The sequence below is a fragment of the Panthera pardus genome, unplaced genomic scaffold (genome assembly GCF_024362965.1).
Source record: "Panthera pardus isolate Hobbes unplaced genomic scaffold, ASM2436296v1 HiC_scaffold_12, whole genome shotgun sequence".
In the NCBI taxonomy this organism is placed as follows: domain Eukaryota; kingdom Metazoa; phylum Chordata; class Mammalia; order Carnivora; family Felidae; genus Panthera; species Panthera pardus.
This window is the reverse complement of record NW_026526677.1, coordinates 32,726,356-32,745,654: the sequence shown is the minus strand read 5'-3', so window position 1 is coordinate 32,745,654 and position 19,299 is coordinate 32,726,356. Positions and strand designations below refer to the sequence as shown.

At 34.5% G+C, this 19,299-nt stretch overlaps 1 protein-coding gene across 9 annotated transcripts in view; it reads left to right on the top strand.

The window, feature by feature from the left end:
• Nucleotides 1-19,299, top strand: part of METTL15 (methyltransferase like 15) — a 213,553-nt gene that overhangs the window by 14,299 nt on the left and 179,955 nt on the right. For 7 of the 9 annotated variants that reach the window (XM_053899873.1, XM_053899874.1, XM_053899872.1 and 4 more), the window contains exons 4-5: nucleotides 12,323-12,399; nucleotides 13,671-13,809. The exons of 1 other annotated variant lie outside the window; for it this stretch is intronic. In XM_053899873.1, the coding sequence (XP_053755848.1) occupies nucleotides 12,323-12,399; nucleotides 13,671-13,809 (216 nt within the window). The remainder of the gene's footprint in view (nucleotides 1-12,322; nucleotides 12,400-13,670; nucleotides 13,810-19,299) is intronic. One more of the 9 variants, XM_019456587.2, reaches the window with a different exon arrangement.

Genomic DNA, 19,299 nt, shown 5'->3' with positions numbered 1-19,299 from the left:
CGGAATGCAAGGAGGGTTTAGCATACAAAAATTAATGTAATCTGTAATATCAACAGAATGAGAAAACCCATATCATTTCAATTGGTGCAGTAAAAGCATTTGACAAAATTCAACACCCTTTCATGATAAAACACTCAATAAACTAGAAATAGAAGGAAACTACCTTAACTTAAAAGTCTTAAATGAAAAACCTACAGTGAACATCATACTCAATAGTGAAAGACAAAGTGTTTCCTCTAAGCTTGGGAACAAGGCAAGGAAGTCTGCTTTCACCACTTCTGTTCAGCATAGTACTGGAAGTTCTAGCTAGAGCAGTCAGGCAAGAAAAAGAAAAGTTATCTGAATTGGAAAGGGGAAGTAAAATTATCTGCAGATGATGTGCTCTTATATATAGAAAACTATATGGGCTCCCCCCCCCCCCAAAAAAAAAAGGAAAAGAAAAAGAAAGAACCTATAAGAACAAATAAATTCAGTAAAGTAGCAGGATACAAAGTCAACACACAAAAATCACTGTACGTGAACAATCAACCATCTGAAAAGGAAATTATAAAAACAGTTACATTTACAATAGCATTAAAAAAATGCTTAGGAATTAACTTCACCAAAGAGGTGAGAGACTTGTACACTGAAAACTATAACATTGCTGAAAGAAATTAAAGAAGACCTAACAAAAATGAAAAACATCCTTATAAATGGATTAGAACACTTAATATTGTTAATGTCAATACTATCCAAAGCAATCTACAGGTGCAATGCATTCCTTATCGAAGTCCCAATGATGTTTTCGAAGAAATAGATAAATCTGTCCTAAAATTTATATGGAATCTCAAGGGATCCTGAAGGGTCAAAACAATTTTGAAAAAGACAAAACTGGAGGACTCATACTTTGTTACTTCAAAATTACTACAAAGCTACTGTAATCAAAACTGGTACTAGTGTAAAGTCAGGCATGTAAACAAATGGAATAGACTAGAGAGCCCAGAAATAAACCCCTAAATATATGGTCAAATGATTTTTAACAAGAGTACCAAAACCATTCAAGAGGGAAAGGGCAGTCTTCAACAAGTGGTGCTGGAAAACTGTATATCCACATGCAGAAGGATGAAGTGGAACCCTTCCCTAACACCATATACAGAAATCAACTCAAAAAATGGATCAAAGACTTAAATATAACACCTAAAACCATACAATTCTTAGAAGAAAACATGAGACAAACCTTTATAACATTGGATTTGGCAGTGATTTCTTGGATATAATACCAAAGGCACAGGTAGCAAAAGAAAAAAAATAGACAAATTGTACTTTATGAAAATTAAAAAAAAAACTGTGCATCAAAAGACACTATCCACAGAGTAAAAAGGCAGCCCACAGAATGGCAGAAAATATTTGCAAATCATATATCTGATAGGAGTTTAATATCCAGAATATATAGAGAACTCCTAAAACTTAACAGCAAAAACAACCCAATTCAAAATAGACTTGAAAAGACATTTCTCCAAAGATGATATCTGAATGAAAATATGCTTGATATCACTAATCATTTGGGAAATGCAAGTCAAAACCACAATGAGGTTTAACCTCATACCCATTAGATGGCTACTATCCAAAAAACTCCAGAAAACCAGTGTTGGTAAGGATGTAGAGATATTGGAATCCTTGTGTTTTGTTGGTGGGAATGGAAAATGGTAGAACTGCTGTGGAAAATAAGATGGTGTTTCCACAAAAAATTAAAAATAGACTTACTGTATGATTCAGCAATTACACTGAGAGAGGGAGACACAGTGGGTATATATGCAAGAGAATTGAAAGAAGGTTCTTGAAGCAGTATTTGTATACCCATGTTTATTGCAGCATTATTCACAAAAACTAAAACGTGGATTTAACTCAAGTTTTCATTAATGGATAAATGGATAAACAAAATGTGGCATATATATACAGGGAGTATTATTCAGCCTTAAAAAGGGAAACAATTCTGCTATTTTCTACAGCATGGATGAGTCTTGAAGACATTTTGCTAAGTGAAATAAGCCAGTCATAAAAAGATACTAGATGATAGTGCTTGTGTGAAGTATTTAGTGTAGTCAGAGTTATAAAGACTGAAAGTAGAATGGTAGTGGCCAAGGGTTGGGAGGAATAGGGAATAGGGAGTTATTGTTCAATTGGTACAGAGTTTCAGTTTGATAAGATAAAATAAGTTATGTAGGTGGATGGGGTGACAGTTGCACAGCATTATGAATGTATTTAATATCTATCATTGAATGTATCCTTAAAAATGGTTAATATGGTAAGTTTTTTTCTTATGTGTATTTTAGCACAATAAAACTGTTTTTAAAGCAAGTTACCTTTTTGAAGAAAGCACAGTTCTTATATTACTTTATGGTTCTAGGTATAGATGATTGTCTAATATGAAGCTTGCAAGTAAAATGAATTTGTCGCTTTTTTATTTTTCTTTTGAAAATTTTATACTTGCAGATTTTTACTTTTTAAAAAAAAATTTTAATGTTTATTTTTGAGAGAGAGAGAGAGAGAGAGAGAGAGACAGAGCTCAAGTGGGGGAGGGGCAGAGAGAGAGAGACAGACAGACAATCTGAAGCAGGCTCCAGGTTCTGAGCTAACAGCACAAAGCCTGTATACTTGCAGATTTTTCTATGTGTACTTCCAAAATATGTCTTTAATATATACTTAAGAATCTTATTAGTACTGAATTTCATGATTAGCTTTGTGCTTATTATATGTAATATTTTATTAGTGACATTTATTTTGTTATCTTTCACTTGAACATACTATTAAGCATTTATAGAAAGCTACACTACCTGATGATGTGATGAACATACTGTTAAAGTATTTAAAATCTTATAGGGAGTCAACAGTAGTAAACGTAAAATAGACAAATGTTGAATCCTTATATTTTTTGATCATTTATTAAAATATTTTCTTTACAAATATTTTTAAATTTTTTTTTAACGTTTATTCATTTTTGAGAGACAGAGAGGCAAGCATGAGCTGGGGAGGGGCAGAGAGAGAGGGAGACACAGAATCCAAAGCAGGCTTCAGGCTCTCAGCTGTCAGCACAGAGCCCGATGTGGGGCTCAAACCTAGGAACCATGAGATCATGACCTGAGCCGAAGTCAGTTGCTTAACAGACTGAGCCACCCAGGTGCCCCTTCTTTTCAAATACTCTCAATAAAATTTATCGTTTATGAAAATGTTAATGTGTATTATTAGTAAATCCCATCTCCTTAGACTGTCAAATTTAGAAATTCCTCTTAGAGTTTTGAGGTGGAGCATATGGGAGTATGGAACCCAGTGGTAAATTTAATATAATGTTTTCAATGGGAATTTATATAGTTAATGTTATTTATAAAATGCTTGCTTGTGTCTCGTTATAAAAAATGTTGAGAATTGATGCAGAAAGAAGTTTTCTGGTTACTTTTTAAAATTTTACTTGGTATATATAAAGGAATAAAGCTTTTGTAACGAAATGAGCTATTCAGTCATACCTAAAATGTTAGTTTCTTTAACAATTCCTTTAATGTTTTTGATATAAATGTGTCACTTAAAACTAAAAGGAAAATAACTTGTTTATGCTTATTTTTCATAATGATATGATACTATTTAAAATACTTATTTTACATGTATTTTTGTACACATTTATGTAAATAATACATATATTAATTTTCATATTGAAATCTTTAATAAGTGCTGTATATTTCTTGCATGTATATCCACCCTTTCCTTTAAGTTCAACATCCATGAGAATATTCTTGCTTTTTTACCAGCGAATTAATGCATTTTTATCACTGAATATAATTTTTTTCATTAGAGTTTACAATCAAATTAAAGAGGGCATAGGAAAAATAAGGCCAATTACTTAACTTGATTGTTTGGCCTATCCAATGTCTTCACATTATCGTCCTACAATTTGGTCATTTTTGTAGTCCAGAAGCTGAATCTTTATTACATTGTTACTATTAAAATATAAGAATAAAGATTTTTAAATTTTAAATTCAACTTAAATGATAGTTAGGAACTACAGTTTTAAAAATCACTGGTCCAGTTAAAACCCCCCAAATAAATATGTTTCTGTGGTTGTGAAAAATGATGTTCCACCATGTCTAAAAGTCAGCTTTATGTACTGATTTTTAAAAATTATTTAAGAGTCATTCTTTTAGTTCAGTAAATAGAGAGCCAGGAAGAAAACAGAGGTCCATTCTAGAATGGAAGCTCAAAGAAAACAGGAGAAATAAGACTTTTTTTGTTCCCAAAACACATTCTCATGAGTCATCCTGGGTACTGGTTACTCTCTATTTAGGTCAGTCAGCACTAGTCCTTAATCAATAGTCTAATCATAGTTACTGCAAGAGGCTAGGTTCAGTGGTTCTCTCTTTTCCTATTGTTTTTCTAAGTCCCATACTGTTTTTAAGAGTGGTAGGAAGTATACCTTGACCTTGTAAGTTCTCATAATATTTTATTTTATTCTTCCTACACTACTTTCTCCTCATATAACAAACTACTGAGCTGTAAGTAGCATACTTAAAATGTTATTTTATAATAAACCAAGTTGCAAAGCTTTATGATGACTCATCTTCTTGTAATGTTCTGTGAACCCTCTCTCTCTTCTTTTTTGCGGGTGCTAGTTTTTGTTTCTCTTGGGTGAAACAAATACCATTTACCAGGAGGTAATGTGCCTTTAAAGGTTTTATTTACTTTGATGAATGTCGTTTTAGAAAGTGTTTATGTGCATTTTTTTATAGTTACTTATTTTTCTTCTTGTTCTGTGTAAACATTGCACTTGTTTGGTCCTCAGTATATGAGATGTCATTATATCACATTTCATACTAATTTAAGCATATATTTTATCTTTGTCATATTTATTTTCTCTGAGTGGCATACAGTATTTTTCTATATTTACAATTAAATTTCCAAATAAAACCTAGCTTTTTCTTTTGTTGTATGTGTTTTTCTTTCTGGAAAGCAAGTAAGTTAACTCTGGATATTGAATATATTCATAAAGATGGAGGTTTTTCCACATGAGGCCAGTGTTTGCTAGGAAGAATATTATTAATAATAATAGCATAGAATTATGTAAGATTTTACTGTTGGCAAAGCACTTTCATATATTGTCTGTGCTTTTCATTAGGTCCGATCTTAGTAGCTTTTTGTACAAAGTACTATGTTAAATGTAGAGAGTAGGAAAGGAAATATTTCCAGTGCTTCTGTGCTACTGGAACCATGTAGTAATAAATGATATTGGTTGGATTTGAATGCTTCTAGCTAATAATCAGATTATGCAGTATGCTTTTTAACTCCACCATTAGTGTTAGTTCCCTTGTATCTAGTGGTCAGACTACAAGATCTTCAGGATCTGTATTTGGTCCCTTAATCCCTTACGTCAGCCATTTTGGCCTAATATCCTTAGAAAATAGATAACTAGTTTCCCAAGCACTCTAGGGACTATGTTAGTACTCAGTCATTCAGAGCACATTATGCTGCTTTTGGCATCACAACACTCTGCAAGGGGTCCTGACACATCTCTTTGGTCTACTTTCTAGGTTTTTCAGAGCTTGTTTCAAGATCGATCTTTCATTCTGACAAGGAAACCTTGTATTTCTAATGACAGGAGAGGGAGGTATATTCGTGTAATAAAGGTATAGGATAAATTGACTAGAGCCATTAAGTGACTAAGGCTTAGAAATGAAGGTGGAGGGAAAGGATAGGGTCAAGGGAAGGAAACTGTTAAGAGGATGATTTGAAGAACAGTATTAATGCTAAAGAGAGAAACAGCTTCATGAATTTCCATCTTTTATATGTTTTCAGTTCTTTCTCCTACACCTTGCTACCATATGCCTCTCCTCTGTGTTTTGATTTTACTGTTTCTTTGCAGCAGAAATCATGAAAAAAATGAGTTTATTCTCCCCCACCCCCTTTTTAAAAATGACCTTCATAATTGTCCTATGAAGACTAACTTTTCCACCAGTATAGGATATCATCACTAAGATGATTTCTTCTTTGAGCCATATGTATGAAACCAACATTGTTAAATAGAAGGACTTCCTCTGCATCCTTGCCAACACCTGTTGTTTCTTTTTGTTAAGTTTACCATTCTGACTGGTGTGAGGTGATATCTCACTGTAGTTTGGATTTGTATTTCCCTGACAATCAGTGATGTTGAACATCTTTTCAAGTATCTGTTGGCCATCTGCATGTTGTCCTTGGAAAAATGCCTATTCGTGTCTTCTGTCCATTTTTTAACTGGATTATTTGGTTTTTGGGTGTTGAGTTTTATAAGTTCTTTACATATTTTGGGTATTGGCCCTTTGTCAGATGTGTCATTTGCAAATATCTTCTCCCATTCTGTAGGTTACCCTTTACTTTTGTTGATTGTTTCTTTCACTGTGCAGAAGTTTTTTATTTTGATGAAGTCCCAATAGTTTGTTTCCCTTGCCTCAGGAGACATATCTAGTAAGAAGTTGCTATGGCCGATGTCAGAGAGGTTACTGCCTGTGCTCTCCTCTAGGATTTTAATGGTTTCCTGTCTTACATTTAGGTCTTTAATCCATTTTGAATTTGTTTTCATGTGTGGTATAAGAAAGTGGTCCGGTTTCATTCTTTTTCATGTTGCTGTCCAGTTTTCCCAACACCATTTGTTGAAAAGACTATCTTTTTTCCATTGGATGTTTTTTCTTGCTTTGAACCACAACCCATATAGTTGTGGGTCTATTTCTGGGTTTTCTATTCTGTTCCATTGATCTTTGTGTCTATTTTTGTGCCATTAAAATACATGTGTTTGTAAATGTATATGTAGAATCATATGGGAATAGCTGTATGCTTCACACTCTGAAACCACGATGTATAATGTCTTTCAAGTGTCATCTTCTTTCATTAGAAGTTTCTACATATATGTGTAGACATATATGTGAAAGCTATATGCTTAGCTGTGTATAAACTGTTACTCAAATAACACCTTCTTTCATTGATATATATGTTTGTAAACATATGTATGAAACATGTGGGAATAGACCTATTCTTACCTGAATGAAACTACACAGTATGTAATGTGTGTTTCAAGTAACAACAATGACAAAAAGAAAGACTTGATTTTACTTCAGTTTAAAATGATCAAAATGGTGAATCACTTTAATGAATGAATCAATTTCTCTTGCTAAGGAAGATTACTGTAGAATTTAAATACAAAATGGGATTTTTAGAAATGAGAATAGAGATACCAATGAGAGAGAAATGTTTTATAATGTTTTCTTGTGTTAATGATTATTTTTGTAATATGTTAGTAACAGAAACTGCCCAGATTTTTCTAAAGTTACAAAGTTTTCCCCTGAAAAGCCATTAGCTTAAAGCATGATTCATAACATACAAAACAAAAAAATTATTTCGGGATTCATTCAAAGTATATATTAGAAATTCTTTGAGAAACGTATATCAGGGACATTTAATCAGTTCTGCTTAACGTGACTATGCCTTCTGAAAGCCAGAAGTGAGAAGTGGTGTTGTGTCAGATTCTTCAGTTCCTGTAAAATCTTCCATAAGTAGATTGACACTACTGTGGCTCTATTATGCTGAATGTATTATTTCTGAACCTTTTGCAATTGGTATCCATCTAAAACTAACATTTTTTGTTTGTTCATTTTATTTTCTGTGTGTTCTGTTCTGAATTTTTTAATTACACCCAAGCTATCTTACTTGACACATTTGGTTTTATAATTATATATGGGAAAAAATCCAAAAAGTAATTGTTTTTTATAAATGATTAATGAATGACTTTTGCCAGAATTATTTTTTCTGAAGATGTAACCATAAAAATTAGAAAGTTCTTTTGTTCATGGCTAATCAATAAATATTTATTGACCAACTGCTTGGATATGCCTCAGTCTATTTGGACTGCTATAACAAAACTCTATAGATTGGGTAGTTTATAAACAACATAAATTTATTTCTCACAGTTCTGGAGGTTTAAGTTCAGGATTGTGGTGGCAGCACGGTAGGACAAGGGACTTCTTCCTGGTTCATTGCAGGCACCTTCTTGCTGTGTCCTCACATGGTGGAAGGGGCTAGGGATCTCTCTGGAGGTTCTCTTAAGGCACCAATCCCATTTATGAAGGCTCCATCCTCATGATTTAAGCACTTCCCAAAGGCCTCACCTCCTAATACCATCATCTTTGGGGGTTAGGATTTCAACATAAGAATTTTGGGTAGATACAAACATTCAGAGCATAGCAAGGTACACATTTTTCTTCCATTTGAGGAAACAAGAATATAATCTGGTACCCACCAAAAATAGCTTAGAGTTTCCTATTGAAGGTAAGAGAGAAGCAGCCTAGGTTTCAGGATAGGAGACTGTTGACAAAACTAATATTAAATGATATATCAAAGTTAATATAGATTTTCATTTTGCTGAAATAGGAGCAAACTCTAATTGAGTTATGATCTGCAAAGGCAGATATTCATTTGTATGGTGATATGAAAACTAAGATATTAATTTATGTTTTAAATAGGATTCAATATTGCATTTCTGTCTAGTTCATTATGTCAGTTTAAGATGTTAACCACAGTGTTGCATACCTCGGGCCCTTTTCACTGTACTTCTATGATAATGGGAAAACAAGAACTAACTAATTAAATGAGAAAACAAACCATAGCTAACACTTATGTTTGATTTTTAATTAGGGTGATTGCATATTTAGTTACCACTTTAAGTATTATAATTGTTTTTGTTCACTTGTTTTGTATTGGTTTTTCGATAAAAGTCTTCTAAAATCTGATCTTTCAAAAATGCAAACTTACTTACCTTAGAATATATGCATTTAAAGTTAAACTTTTCTTAATTGACTTATGGTAGTAATTTTCAATATTCTTTTTCTGTTCTGTGTAACAGTGATATTCTTAGTGCTTTAATTTCTCCCTTATCTAAATCCCTACATGGCTATGTATTTCTAGATGCCTTTTTGTTTTTAAATTATTTCTGCAGGTGTTCATTTTGTAGTATGCAGACTTACAGCAAGAGCTACATACTTACTTACAACATAGAGCTAATCTAAGCAAATTGGGGAGTTTGTAGGTGAAAGTAGATAACACATTTATTGAGTCAAAAAAAGCCTCAAATACTCATCGCTTAGTTATCCACATGACTGGCTTCCTTACTACTGGTCTTTCTTTAAAAAACACCTTTTTAGAGACCCCCTTCCCTGGCTACCCTATCTAAAATTTCAGCTACCACCCACCCCCAATAGTTGATGTCCTCTTTTCTTGCTTTTTTTTTCTTTTTCTTCAGCACTTATCACTAATATATATGGTATATATTTAATTTTCGTCTTGCTTCTTTTTTTAAAAAAAATTTTTTTTTCAACGTTTTTTTATTTATTTTTGGGACAGAGAGAGACAGAGCATGAACGGGGGAGGGGCAGAGAGAGAGGGAGACACAGAATCGGAAACAGGCTCCAGGCTCCGAGCCATCAGCCCAGAGCCTGACGCGGGGCTCGAACTCACGGACCGCGAGATCGTGACCTGGCTGAAGTCGGACGCTTAACCGACTGCGCCACCCAGGCGCCCCTCGTCTTGCTTCTTAACTGTCTGTTGCCCTTGTCTTATGCCCTTCCTCTGTGGAATCCTAGAATATAAGCTTCATGAAAGCTTGGATTTTGGCTGGGTTTTACAACCCTATCCTCAACCCTGAAAACAATGTATGGCACATAGAAGGTGCCCCATAAATATTTTTTGAAATAATTACTGAATGGAGGAATGAAAAGAAAGATGCTAGTAAGAGAGATGTTAAGGAGAGAGATGTGGCAAGTGGTTGGATGAAGACCAAAATTAATGAGTAGTGATGGTTGTGGAGTTGGAGAGGAATGGATGGATCTGAGAGATATTTAGGAGGTAAAAACACTGGATGAAACTGATACTTATTAAAACACTATTTTTACGTTAGACACTGTGTTAGGTAATGGGGATACAGAAAAGAAATAACCTGTGGTAAAAGAGCTCTCTGGAATAAAGGTATCTATTTTAGAGATAATGTATAGATTGCTTTGGGATAATAGTAAGGAAACACTTCTGCCTGGTGTTTCACAGAAGATATGGAAAGCTAATAATACATTTTCAGAGTTTTCTAAGTGGATAAGTAGAGGAAAGGCATTCTAGCTAGAGAGAACTATTTGTAGAAAGGCAAAAAGGCAAGAGAAGGCAACATTTGTTCAGGGAGGCAAAAGTTCAGAACACGAAGGAATGTCTAAGGAATGCTAATAACATAGGAACTTTATCCTGTTGGAGATTGGAAACATTGGTCATTTCCTCTTTCTCATTACCTTCAGGTTGGTGTGGAATCTGGAGTTAAAACTCATTTGGGGGTAGAGATGGAAAGATGGACAGTTGGGTTTGATGAGATAAGGTTTTCATTTGAAATGTTCACCAGCAGAAAGAAGAGACTAGAAAGAGATGGGTACTAGATATGGAGATTGAATATATCACACAAGAGATATTTAAACCCTTGAGAATAGATATGATTGTTAAGGCAGATAAAAGAGGTTCTTGGATAACACATTGAATATCAAAGCTGTAAAAGAATTTGGGAGATAGAAAAAGAAAGGGTTAGAGAAGTTGGTAGGTATGTAAAGTAAGTTGGAATGAATGGCTACCTAGTCTAATCTGCTTCATTACTTTTGGCCCATTGGCCCGGGGTTTGAAGGAAAAGGTTGTTTTCTGGCTCTGTGAACAGCTCAAGTGAAAGGCAAAAATGATTTATAACATCTTTAATACTGGACTATTTTCTTCTTTATATTTAGAATTAACTCTTCCCTTGCTATAATTAATAATAACATTTTATCCAAGTTCCAAAACACCCACTTGCAATATATGCATTATTTAATCTAGAAACTTAAATTTTAAAAAATGACTTTATTTAAAAGCTTTACATTGCTATTGCTTTATGTAGAATAAACTTTACCACATAGATCCAGTTAATCAAATTAATACTATATCACTACTAATCTTGACAGATTTATTTACAAAAAGGAATTCCAAAGAAATTGCCCGGTTTAAATTATTTTTTAACATTTATTTTTGAGAGAGAGAGAGAGAGAGAGAGTGAGCAGGGGAGGGGCAGAGAGAGAGAGGGACACACAGAATCCGAAACAGGCTTCAGGCTGCAAGCTGTAAGCCCAGAGCCCGACCCAGGGCTTGAACTCTGAAAGGAGAGATCATGACCTGGGCCAAAGTTTGATGCTTAACGACTGAGTCACCCAGGTGTCCCCTGTTTTGAATTGCCAGCTTCGAATTAGAGGTTACCCATCTCTGGTCCATTGTTTGAATTTTGTTGTATTTCTTTCCATGTGTTTATAGCTTCAATGCTTTGGGCTAATATTCAACCTATTAGTTGACTTATTACCTTTCAGAGACTTAATTTCCATGTAAATTAAGTAACAGAACACCTACTTAAGTTGTGAATTTTAATTTTGTCTTTTTGGACCTACTTGATGAATTATATATAATGTTCATACCTAATGGAGAAAAGAAAGGATCTTCCTGCATATGAGTTTCCATTGAATTATCTGTAGGCGTTGTTTTTTTTTTTTCTTTTTTTTTTTTTGAGAGAGAGAGCATGCATGCACCTGGGAGAGAGAGAATCTTAAGCAGACTCTATGCCTAGTGCGGAGCCCCACTGAGTCTCGGTCTCAGGATAGTGAGATCCCAACCTCAGCTGAAATCAAGAGTTGGACTCTTAACTGACTGAGCCACCCAGGCATTTTCTTATGGCAACTGTTTTAATCGAGGTATAAACCTCTCTTCCATATTTATATATTGATGGTATTGTATAGATTGGGTAAAAAAAACAAAAGGAAAATAAGTAAATAAATTTAAGAGCAGAAAACTAACTAGGAATAATAGTCTACTCTCAAAATGAATGAATGTTGCTAAAAGGTACACTATATACCACACTTATAGTCAATGAGAACATTTAAAATAAGAATAATTTAGCTTACATATACATAATGTTCAAAATTGAAAAGTAGAGTTTGTATGATGTTTTAAGAGAGGCATTCAGGGTGTATGTTTTTTGTAAATTTGTTGTCATTTGCTGAAAATTAACATGATGTGTATGCTTGCTGTAAACATTTTCAAGATGCTTAAAAATCAGACACGTATTTTGTATAGTTTTTCCTCAGATAATATTACTGCTAGAGATAGAAACTTAATTGTTTTGCAATGGACATTTTATATGAATCTTTGGGGTTTTGTTTTTTCATGTTTTGTGTAAAAGTTCAAAACGGAGCAGAAATTACGCATTCACTGTTTTTCTTTTTACTAAAATCAGGGATATATGATTTCCTGTAAGAATGTGAATTGGGAAACTAAATTCTTTCAAATGAGTTTCCTGAGCAGATTTTATAGGTAAGGCTTTATTATTTAATTATATTAGATGACTTGGGGATGTGTTGACCATCAACAGAAGTTTTTAGACTGTAATTTAAAGTAGCACTGATGGTGTTTTAGGAGAGTACAAAAACATTAAATTGACAAAATGCATCAATTAGTCTTTGATGGTTTTGCTTTTTGTTATGTTAATTTATTCTCATGACTCAGAAATGAGAGCTCTTTTAGATTCTATTCATTTACACTGCAGGTCAGTGGACTTTAGATCAACATGTCTATGAATAGATATTTGTGGTTATCTTGAACATTTGAAATTGTTTAGATTTCCCCCCAGTCTTCATAACATTTTATTATATTGATTTTGTTAGATTGCAGAAGAAAGGCATACTCATATACTTTGATATTCATTTTTGTACTTTTTTCTTTCTAATCTAATGATGGGGAAAATGTTCAAGTTATATCAAATTACTTATGGATCTTTTATATGCTCTAAATTTTTTTTTTAAAAATTCAGTAAGTATGTATTGAATGTTTTTTATGTGTCTGGCATTGTGTTTGGAGACGTAGGGGTTATCAAAATAGTGGGTGAATAAATATTGAGGGGATAGTCAAAACTAAGGAGATTTTATCCTTTAAATGAAGGCCCTTATTTTGTGTTTGTGGGATGATCATCTAAATCTAGAGTTGGTGGAGAAAGAGCCCAGGTATGAAATAGCTTGGGTATTCATGGGGAAAAGGGGTGGGTTTTCTCTTACTTAAGGAGCAGTCACATGTTAGGGGTGGTATGTGTGGGGATGGATTTAAAATTTCTCTCAAGGTTTATAATTCAACCTGTGAGAATAATCCATATGTAGATGACCATAATAGTAACACTAGTTGAAAAGGTAAGTGTTATAACAAAGGTGTATTATTCAAATTAGAGGAGGGAGCAATTTTATTAAATAGGGATCTTTAGAAAATACACTATGGAAAAGGTGGCATTTGATAAAGGCTTGGAAAGATGCTTATGCTTTTGGAGACTTGAATATTTCATTGTTTAATGGAAGCTTACAGAACTCATGAGGTGTAATGGAAATTGTCCCCTAACTTCCAGTACATGTATTGCTCCTAAGTAATAATATGACTTTGGAAATGTCACTTGATTCTCTAAACCTCAATTCCTAATATGGAAAAGGAAGATTTTGGAACTATATTCCTCTTTAAGGGTTCTTTTAAACTGTAACAGATTATTTGTAATTATCAGAGTTGACTTTGTAAATGGACTGGATATCTTTTGTTTACCTTTTCAGAACTACTCTCTACCTCTGTCTACACTATTTGTGTCCTGGGAGACTGACCTTCCCCAGCCAAATCATCTGGCTCCCCTGCCCTGTGGCTTCTGGTTGGATTACACAAATGGGAGTCACCAGCTGGAGATCAGAGAGTGAGGTGAAAGTGGAGTCAGGGTAGTTACTCCCCTGGTGCCCTCCCTTGTGTTGCCTTGAATTGGCAGCTTTCCTCTCCCAAAAGCTATACCTCCTGTCAGAAGGCCCTCTCTATATAATTACCCCTTTTTAGATTCTGATAATTATTTACTCCTCTTGCCCTTCAGGCTTAGGGATGGTAATATCTCTTGTTGTTGCCAGATCCCCAGGAACTGTGCACTATCCCCTGTTCTCTATCCCCTAGACTCTGTCCATGTTTTTGAAGTAGACCCTTAGTTAAGCTATCATTCTCAAATTACCAAGTTTGAGCATGCCACTTTTTTTTTTTGTGCCAGAACTGACTGAATACTTTCTGTTCTCCTGGAATGATGTCCCACAAATCTCTATATCTTAAAGATTTATTGCCATTACGTGTTATCAAGAGTCTCTATAAAATGAAAATATTCTGGGAGGAACTACATGTTAAGTTGTCTGGCGATTATGTTAATTGTCAGTAGCTATGATTGGATTGTATGCTACCTGTTTAAGAGATGTGTGTGTACTCTTCTGTGTGTGCCCCTTTTCTTTGCATTCAGTGAGAACTGAACAGTTTTATTTAAGTCATCTTCCTGGAAGAAAATATCATTAGACTAATTGGATCAAGGTGTGTGGAGTCTTTTCTTGTACCAGTGAGGAGGAGTCTTTGAAGAGTATAAGTCCAGGGCACCTGGGTGGCTCATTCAGTTAAGTGTCTGACTCTTGATATTGGCTCAGGTCATGATCTTGGCAGTCATGAGATCAAGCCCCATGTCATGCTTTGGGCTGACAGTGCAGAACCTGCTTGGGGTTCTCTCACTCCTTCTTTCTCTCTCCCCTCCCCTGCTCACTCGTGTGCATGTATATTCTCTCTCTCTCAAAATAAATAGACTTAAAAAAAAAAAAAAAGTATAAGTCAAGGAGTCACCTGGTTAAATTTCTATTTTTTATGGGCTCCTCAGATGTCTATATGTTGGGTGAATTTGTAGGTAAGGAGGCTGATGTTTTATATTAGATATATTGATTATAAGTATCTGAAGAAGAACAGTAGTAATCAGTGTGTTGAAGGAAGGAGTTGAAAAATGAGTGGTTGTGGCAGTGGACTGGATGAAAGGGGAAAAAGCTTTACATCATTTTTATCTTTTTTGTGTGAGTAATCAGATGGAGGATGGTGACATGATATGGAGAATAATGGAGGAAGATGAGGTTTGGGGGAGAGATGATGAATTAATTTTTTATTTGTGTATTTGAGGTGCCTAAAGGACATCTAGGTTCTCCTGTTATAGAAGGCAGTTGATTGGAATAGTCTGAAGCAAGGAGGAGTAGACCAGATTAGAAATAATAACCTAAGGAGTCATCAGCAAACCATTATTAAAACCAAAAAGGGAATGAGATCACTCAATAATTGTGTGTAAAAAAGAATGTGCACCAAAGATCGGAAGCTGGAGAAAACTAATGTAATATGAATTTGGTAGAAGAAGTTGACCTGAGGAATGAGAAAGAAGGAATGGTTGAAGGGGTATGCAGAGAACCAGGAGACGCTGGTAGCCTGGAAGCCAAAGAAACTGAGCTTTAAAACACAGGACCATCAACAATGGCAAATGCACCCAAATTTCAGAAAGGTAGAGGCTGAAAAATAGTGTTTGGAGTTGACAGTTAAATGATTACTGTAGGGAAACAGCGGTTTCAATGGAGTAATTGCTCATTAGATATTAGATTTCTATATGGAAGGGACAGAAAGAGCAAGTGTAAACTGATATGAAAAAAATTGAGGTGAGTAAAGGAGAGAATATGGATGGAAATATGTCAAGACAAGGTTTTATGTATGTGTGTATGTATGTATGTATGTGGGTGAGTAGGATGGTAGGTAGATAGGCAGAAATAGATATTGATTTACTTTTATGAGAATGGGGTAGGGCAGAATGAAATTTTGGAGATACAGGAGAGGGGATGTCTGATAAAAGCCAGAGAGTCTTGGTTCAAGAACACAGGTACTAGATTGGCCTTAAGTAGAGGAGAGTCACTGCACCCTTTGGGACTTGAAGTAAGGATAGGGATGATTAAAGGTAAATTTGTAGGTAAGGAGTCAGAAACATTGAGAGGAATCGAGTCTGAGTGCCTTTACTTTCATGATAAGGTCAAAGACAATGTTGTCTGTAAATCTGAGGGTTGTTTGAAGAAATTATTAAAGTAGGGGTTTTAGGAGGTTGTTAAAAATTTGGAGTAGTCACTGAGAAATGAAGTGTGGTTAAGAGCTTGAGCTCTAGAATTCTGCTACTGTTTAGCTGTGTGACCACAGGAAGGGTACACTATCTTTCTGTGCCTCAAGTTTCATGGAGAAATGGAGATAACTATAGTTCCTGCCTCACTGGAATATTGTGACAGTTAATAAATGTTTACCTTCTAAAGTGTGTCTGGTACTTAGTAAATACTCTATAAATTATAGTTCTGATTGTTATACTTGAAATGTGAGGGATGAAGCAGTGAATAAGTGGTATGGAGAGGGAAAGAGAGCAAGAATATATGTGGTTGTGTCCATGCAAGAGCTGGAGTAGTTGTGGTTAAAGAATAGGTTATTTGAATTAAAAATTTTAGTTAGAACATGTTGAATTGATGAGAAGGTCTGGTAACTGACTGTGAGAGGTAAAGGTCACTGGATTTGAGATGGACATATTGTCAAAGTATTAGAGTTTTGTACTTATAGACAGAATGATTGATGCAACCTCTGCAGACTGACAAAGGGGTGTGGTATTGACTGTTGACCACTTAAATATGACAAGTGGCATTGCTAAACATGAACTGATTTTCTGGAATGGAAAGCTATTCTTGGTAAAGTTTCTCTTAATTTACCTAATAGTTGCATTCTTGGAAAATTTACTGTATATTAAATTCTTATAAAAAGTACTGTGTGATATGTAAATTTAAATTTGGTTTCAGGCATAATTGTCCTCCCCTTTCCCCTACCCCCTTTGTGAACTGTATGTCCTATAGAATTTGGGTTCTTTTTCAGCACTGTGCTGTCTATTGCAGGGCATCCAGCATTCCTGTACCTGATCCATTGGTAGCTAGCGGTGTCCTCTAATGTTTTGTACAGCCTAAGCACATTTTCAAAATGCTCCTGTCGAGCATTACAGGGAATTAGGGGAGAGAAGGCACAGAGTAGCATGTGGATTGGATCCCAGGAAAACGGTCCTGTTTTGCACAGTGACCTAATATTATAGAGATATGAGGAAGGGAATTACCTGGTAACAAAGTTCCAGGTAGAATCCTGCTACAAAGTTGAAATGGTGCAAAGTGGTAAAGTTTTCTTACCACCTTAGCCTCTTGTCCTCATTAATTCCTTCCTCCAAGCCACCCCCAGCCCAGTTGCAGCTGGTAGCCAACCTATGTTAACACTTCATGGCCCGGTGCAGTAAGAATTCTTGACTGGATTTGGTGAAGAGTATAGTTTCAGCATAATTTCTCTTTTAACTACATTAGCATTTTACTTCCTTTCTGCTAACTTCCAAGCTTTCCTTTTCTGTATGAAGACTGGTATAAATGCCTTATCATTCCCATTTAAATGTTTATTCTCATTTTTTTCCTTGCCATCAGTAAATGTGTTGCATAAAATTGTAATCATTGAATTTCTGTGTTTGCTTGTGAACGTAACCCAATGCATTAAAATGCAGTAGTATTATTTCTGTTTCATCTTTTGCTCAAAATGATAAACCTTTCATAGTGTCACCTTTGTCCAATGTCAACAGGTTTTGTTATTTTGGAAGAATCATCTCATTTGCAGCAGGTTGCTTCTGGTGATCTTAATCAAAAGTATTGCTTTTGAAAGAGTAAAGTTTGGTCAAGTTGTGCCATTCAGATATTGTGCTTTTTAAAAATTAGGTGACTTTTCTTGTTGGGATGAGCACTAGGTGTTATATATAAGTAATGAATCATGGGAATCTGCATGTGAAGCCAAGAGCACACTGTATACACTGTATGTTATATAACTTGACAATAAATTATATTAAAAAATAAAAAAAATAAAATTAGGTTACTTTTGAAATATGGAACAATAGTTTCCATTAAAAAATTTTTTTAATGTTTATTTATTTTTGAGAGAGAGGGAGAGAGAGAGTGTGAGCAGGAGTGGGTCAGAGCAAAAGGGAGACACAGAATCTGAAGCAGGCTTCAGGCTCTGAGCTGTCAGCACAGAGCCCAACGTGGGGCTCGAATTCTTGTACCTCAAGGTCATGACCAGAGCCAAAGTCCAATGTTTAACTGACTGAGCCACCCAGGCGCCCCAATAGTTTCCATTTTAAATAAAAATTTAGGATGATAAAAAAATGATTAGTCAGGGATAAATGAGGTTTGATGAGGTTTTTATAGCTTCCCTTGGGAAGTAAAACCCCATCCTTAATAGTGAAGATTCGTTGTAGTTCCTTAAGTATACATGCTTTGTGCAATATACCTACTTTCAGTCTGTTTCCTGGGAGAAATGTCCATGCCAAGAAAATCATTGTGATTGGCATTAATTGTTATGCCTCTTGGGTTTCCCTGCAGATTAGCCAGAGTTGTAAAAATGGAACCTTTTTTTTTTTTTTCCCATATAAAGGTCAGAGCAACAAATATGGTCTTGAAATGAAGCACTAGTATGGTCGCCTAGCACTGTGTAATTACATCACAATTATACGCATGGGTGGCATCTCTTTATTCAGTTACATTTCTTCTGTATTAAAATATATATCATTTTTATGTGAGAAAAAATAGATTTTTCATAAATCCAATTTGTTCTTGTCCCTTAACCTTAATACATTAGTCTATGTTTTAAACTGGTAGAAAATAATTTGTTCTTACTGTCTTACTCTTTTTATCATGGCTCCTTAATAATCTTGAAAATGAGTCTATTAAATCAATTAAATTAATTTCAGCTGCTTTTAAGTTCATTCTGTGGGGGTTTTCCCCTATGAGTTTTTCGTAAACTATACTTGAGCTTATATATACCATAAATGAGTTTTTCAGTCATCTATTCTTTGAAATTCACTTTGGTGTGGCATGTGGTATATTAGAGGAGAATTACTTCTTCATCTTTGATACATGGTGTATAGTGTTTTGTTTGTTTGCTTGTTTGTTGTTTTTGCCACCAGTGACAAATTCCTGAAAAGTTCTATGAAAATCAAATTTCAGAAACTTCCATTTACTTACTGTATATTATAATCTTAGCAAGTTTTATTTGAATAAAATATTGAATTAATACTGATTCCAAAAATCAGCAAGAGTTGGTAAGATTAAAGGGAAGGTATATTTTTTAACTTTCAATTTTCATTTCCTCAGATTTGGAAGTCTATAGACCTATTAGAATAATGATGCATAAGGAAATTAATTGCAACTTAGAAAATAAAAAGTTTTAATATTTGTTAAAACCTATCATGTCATGAAGAAAAAATCCTGAGAATATTGCTTAAGAGTAATCTGATTTATTTATTTATTTATTTATTTTTTT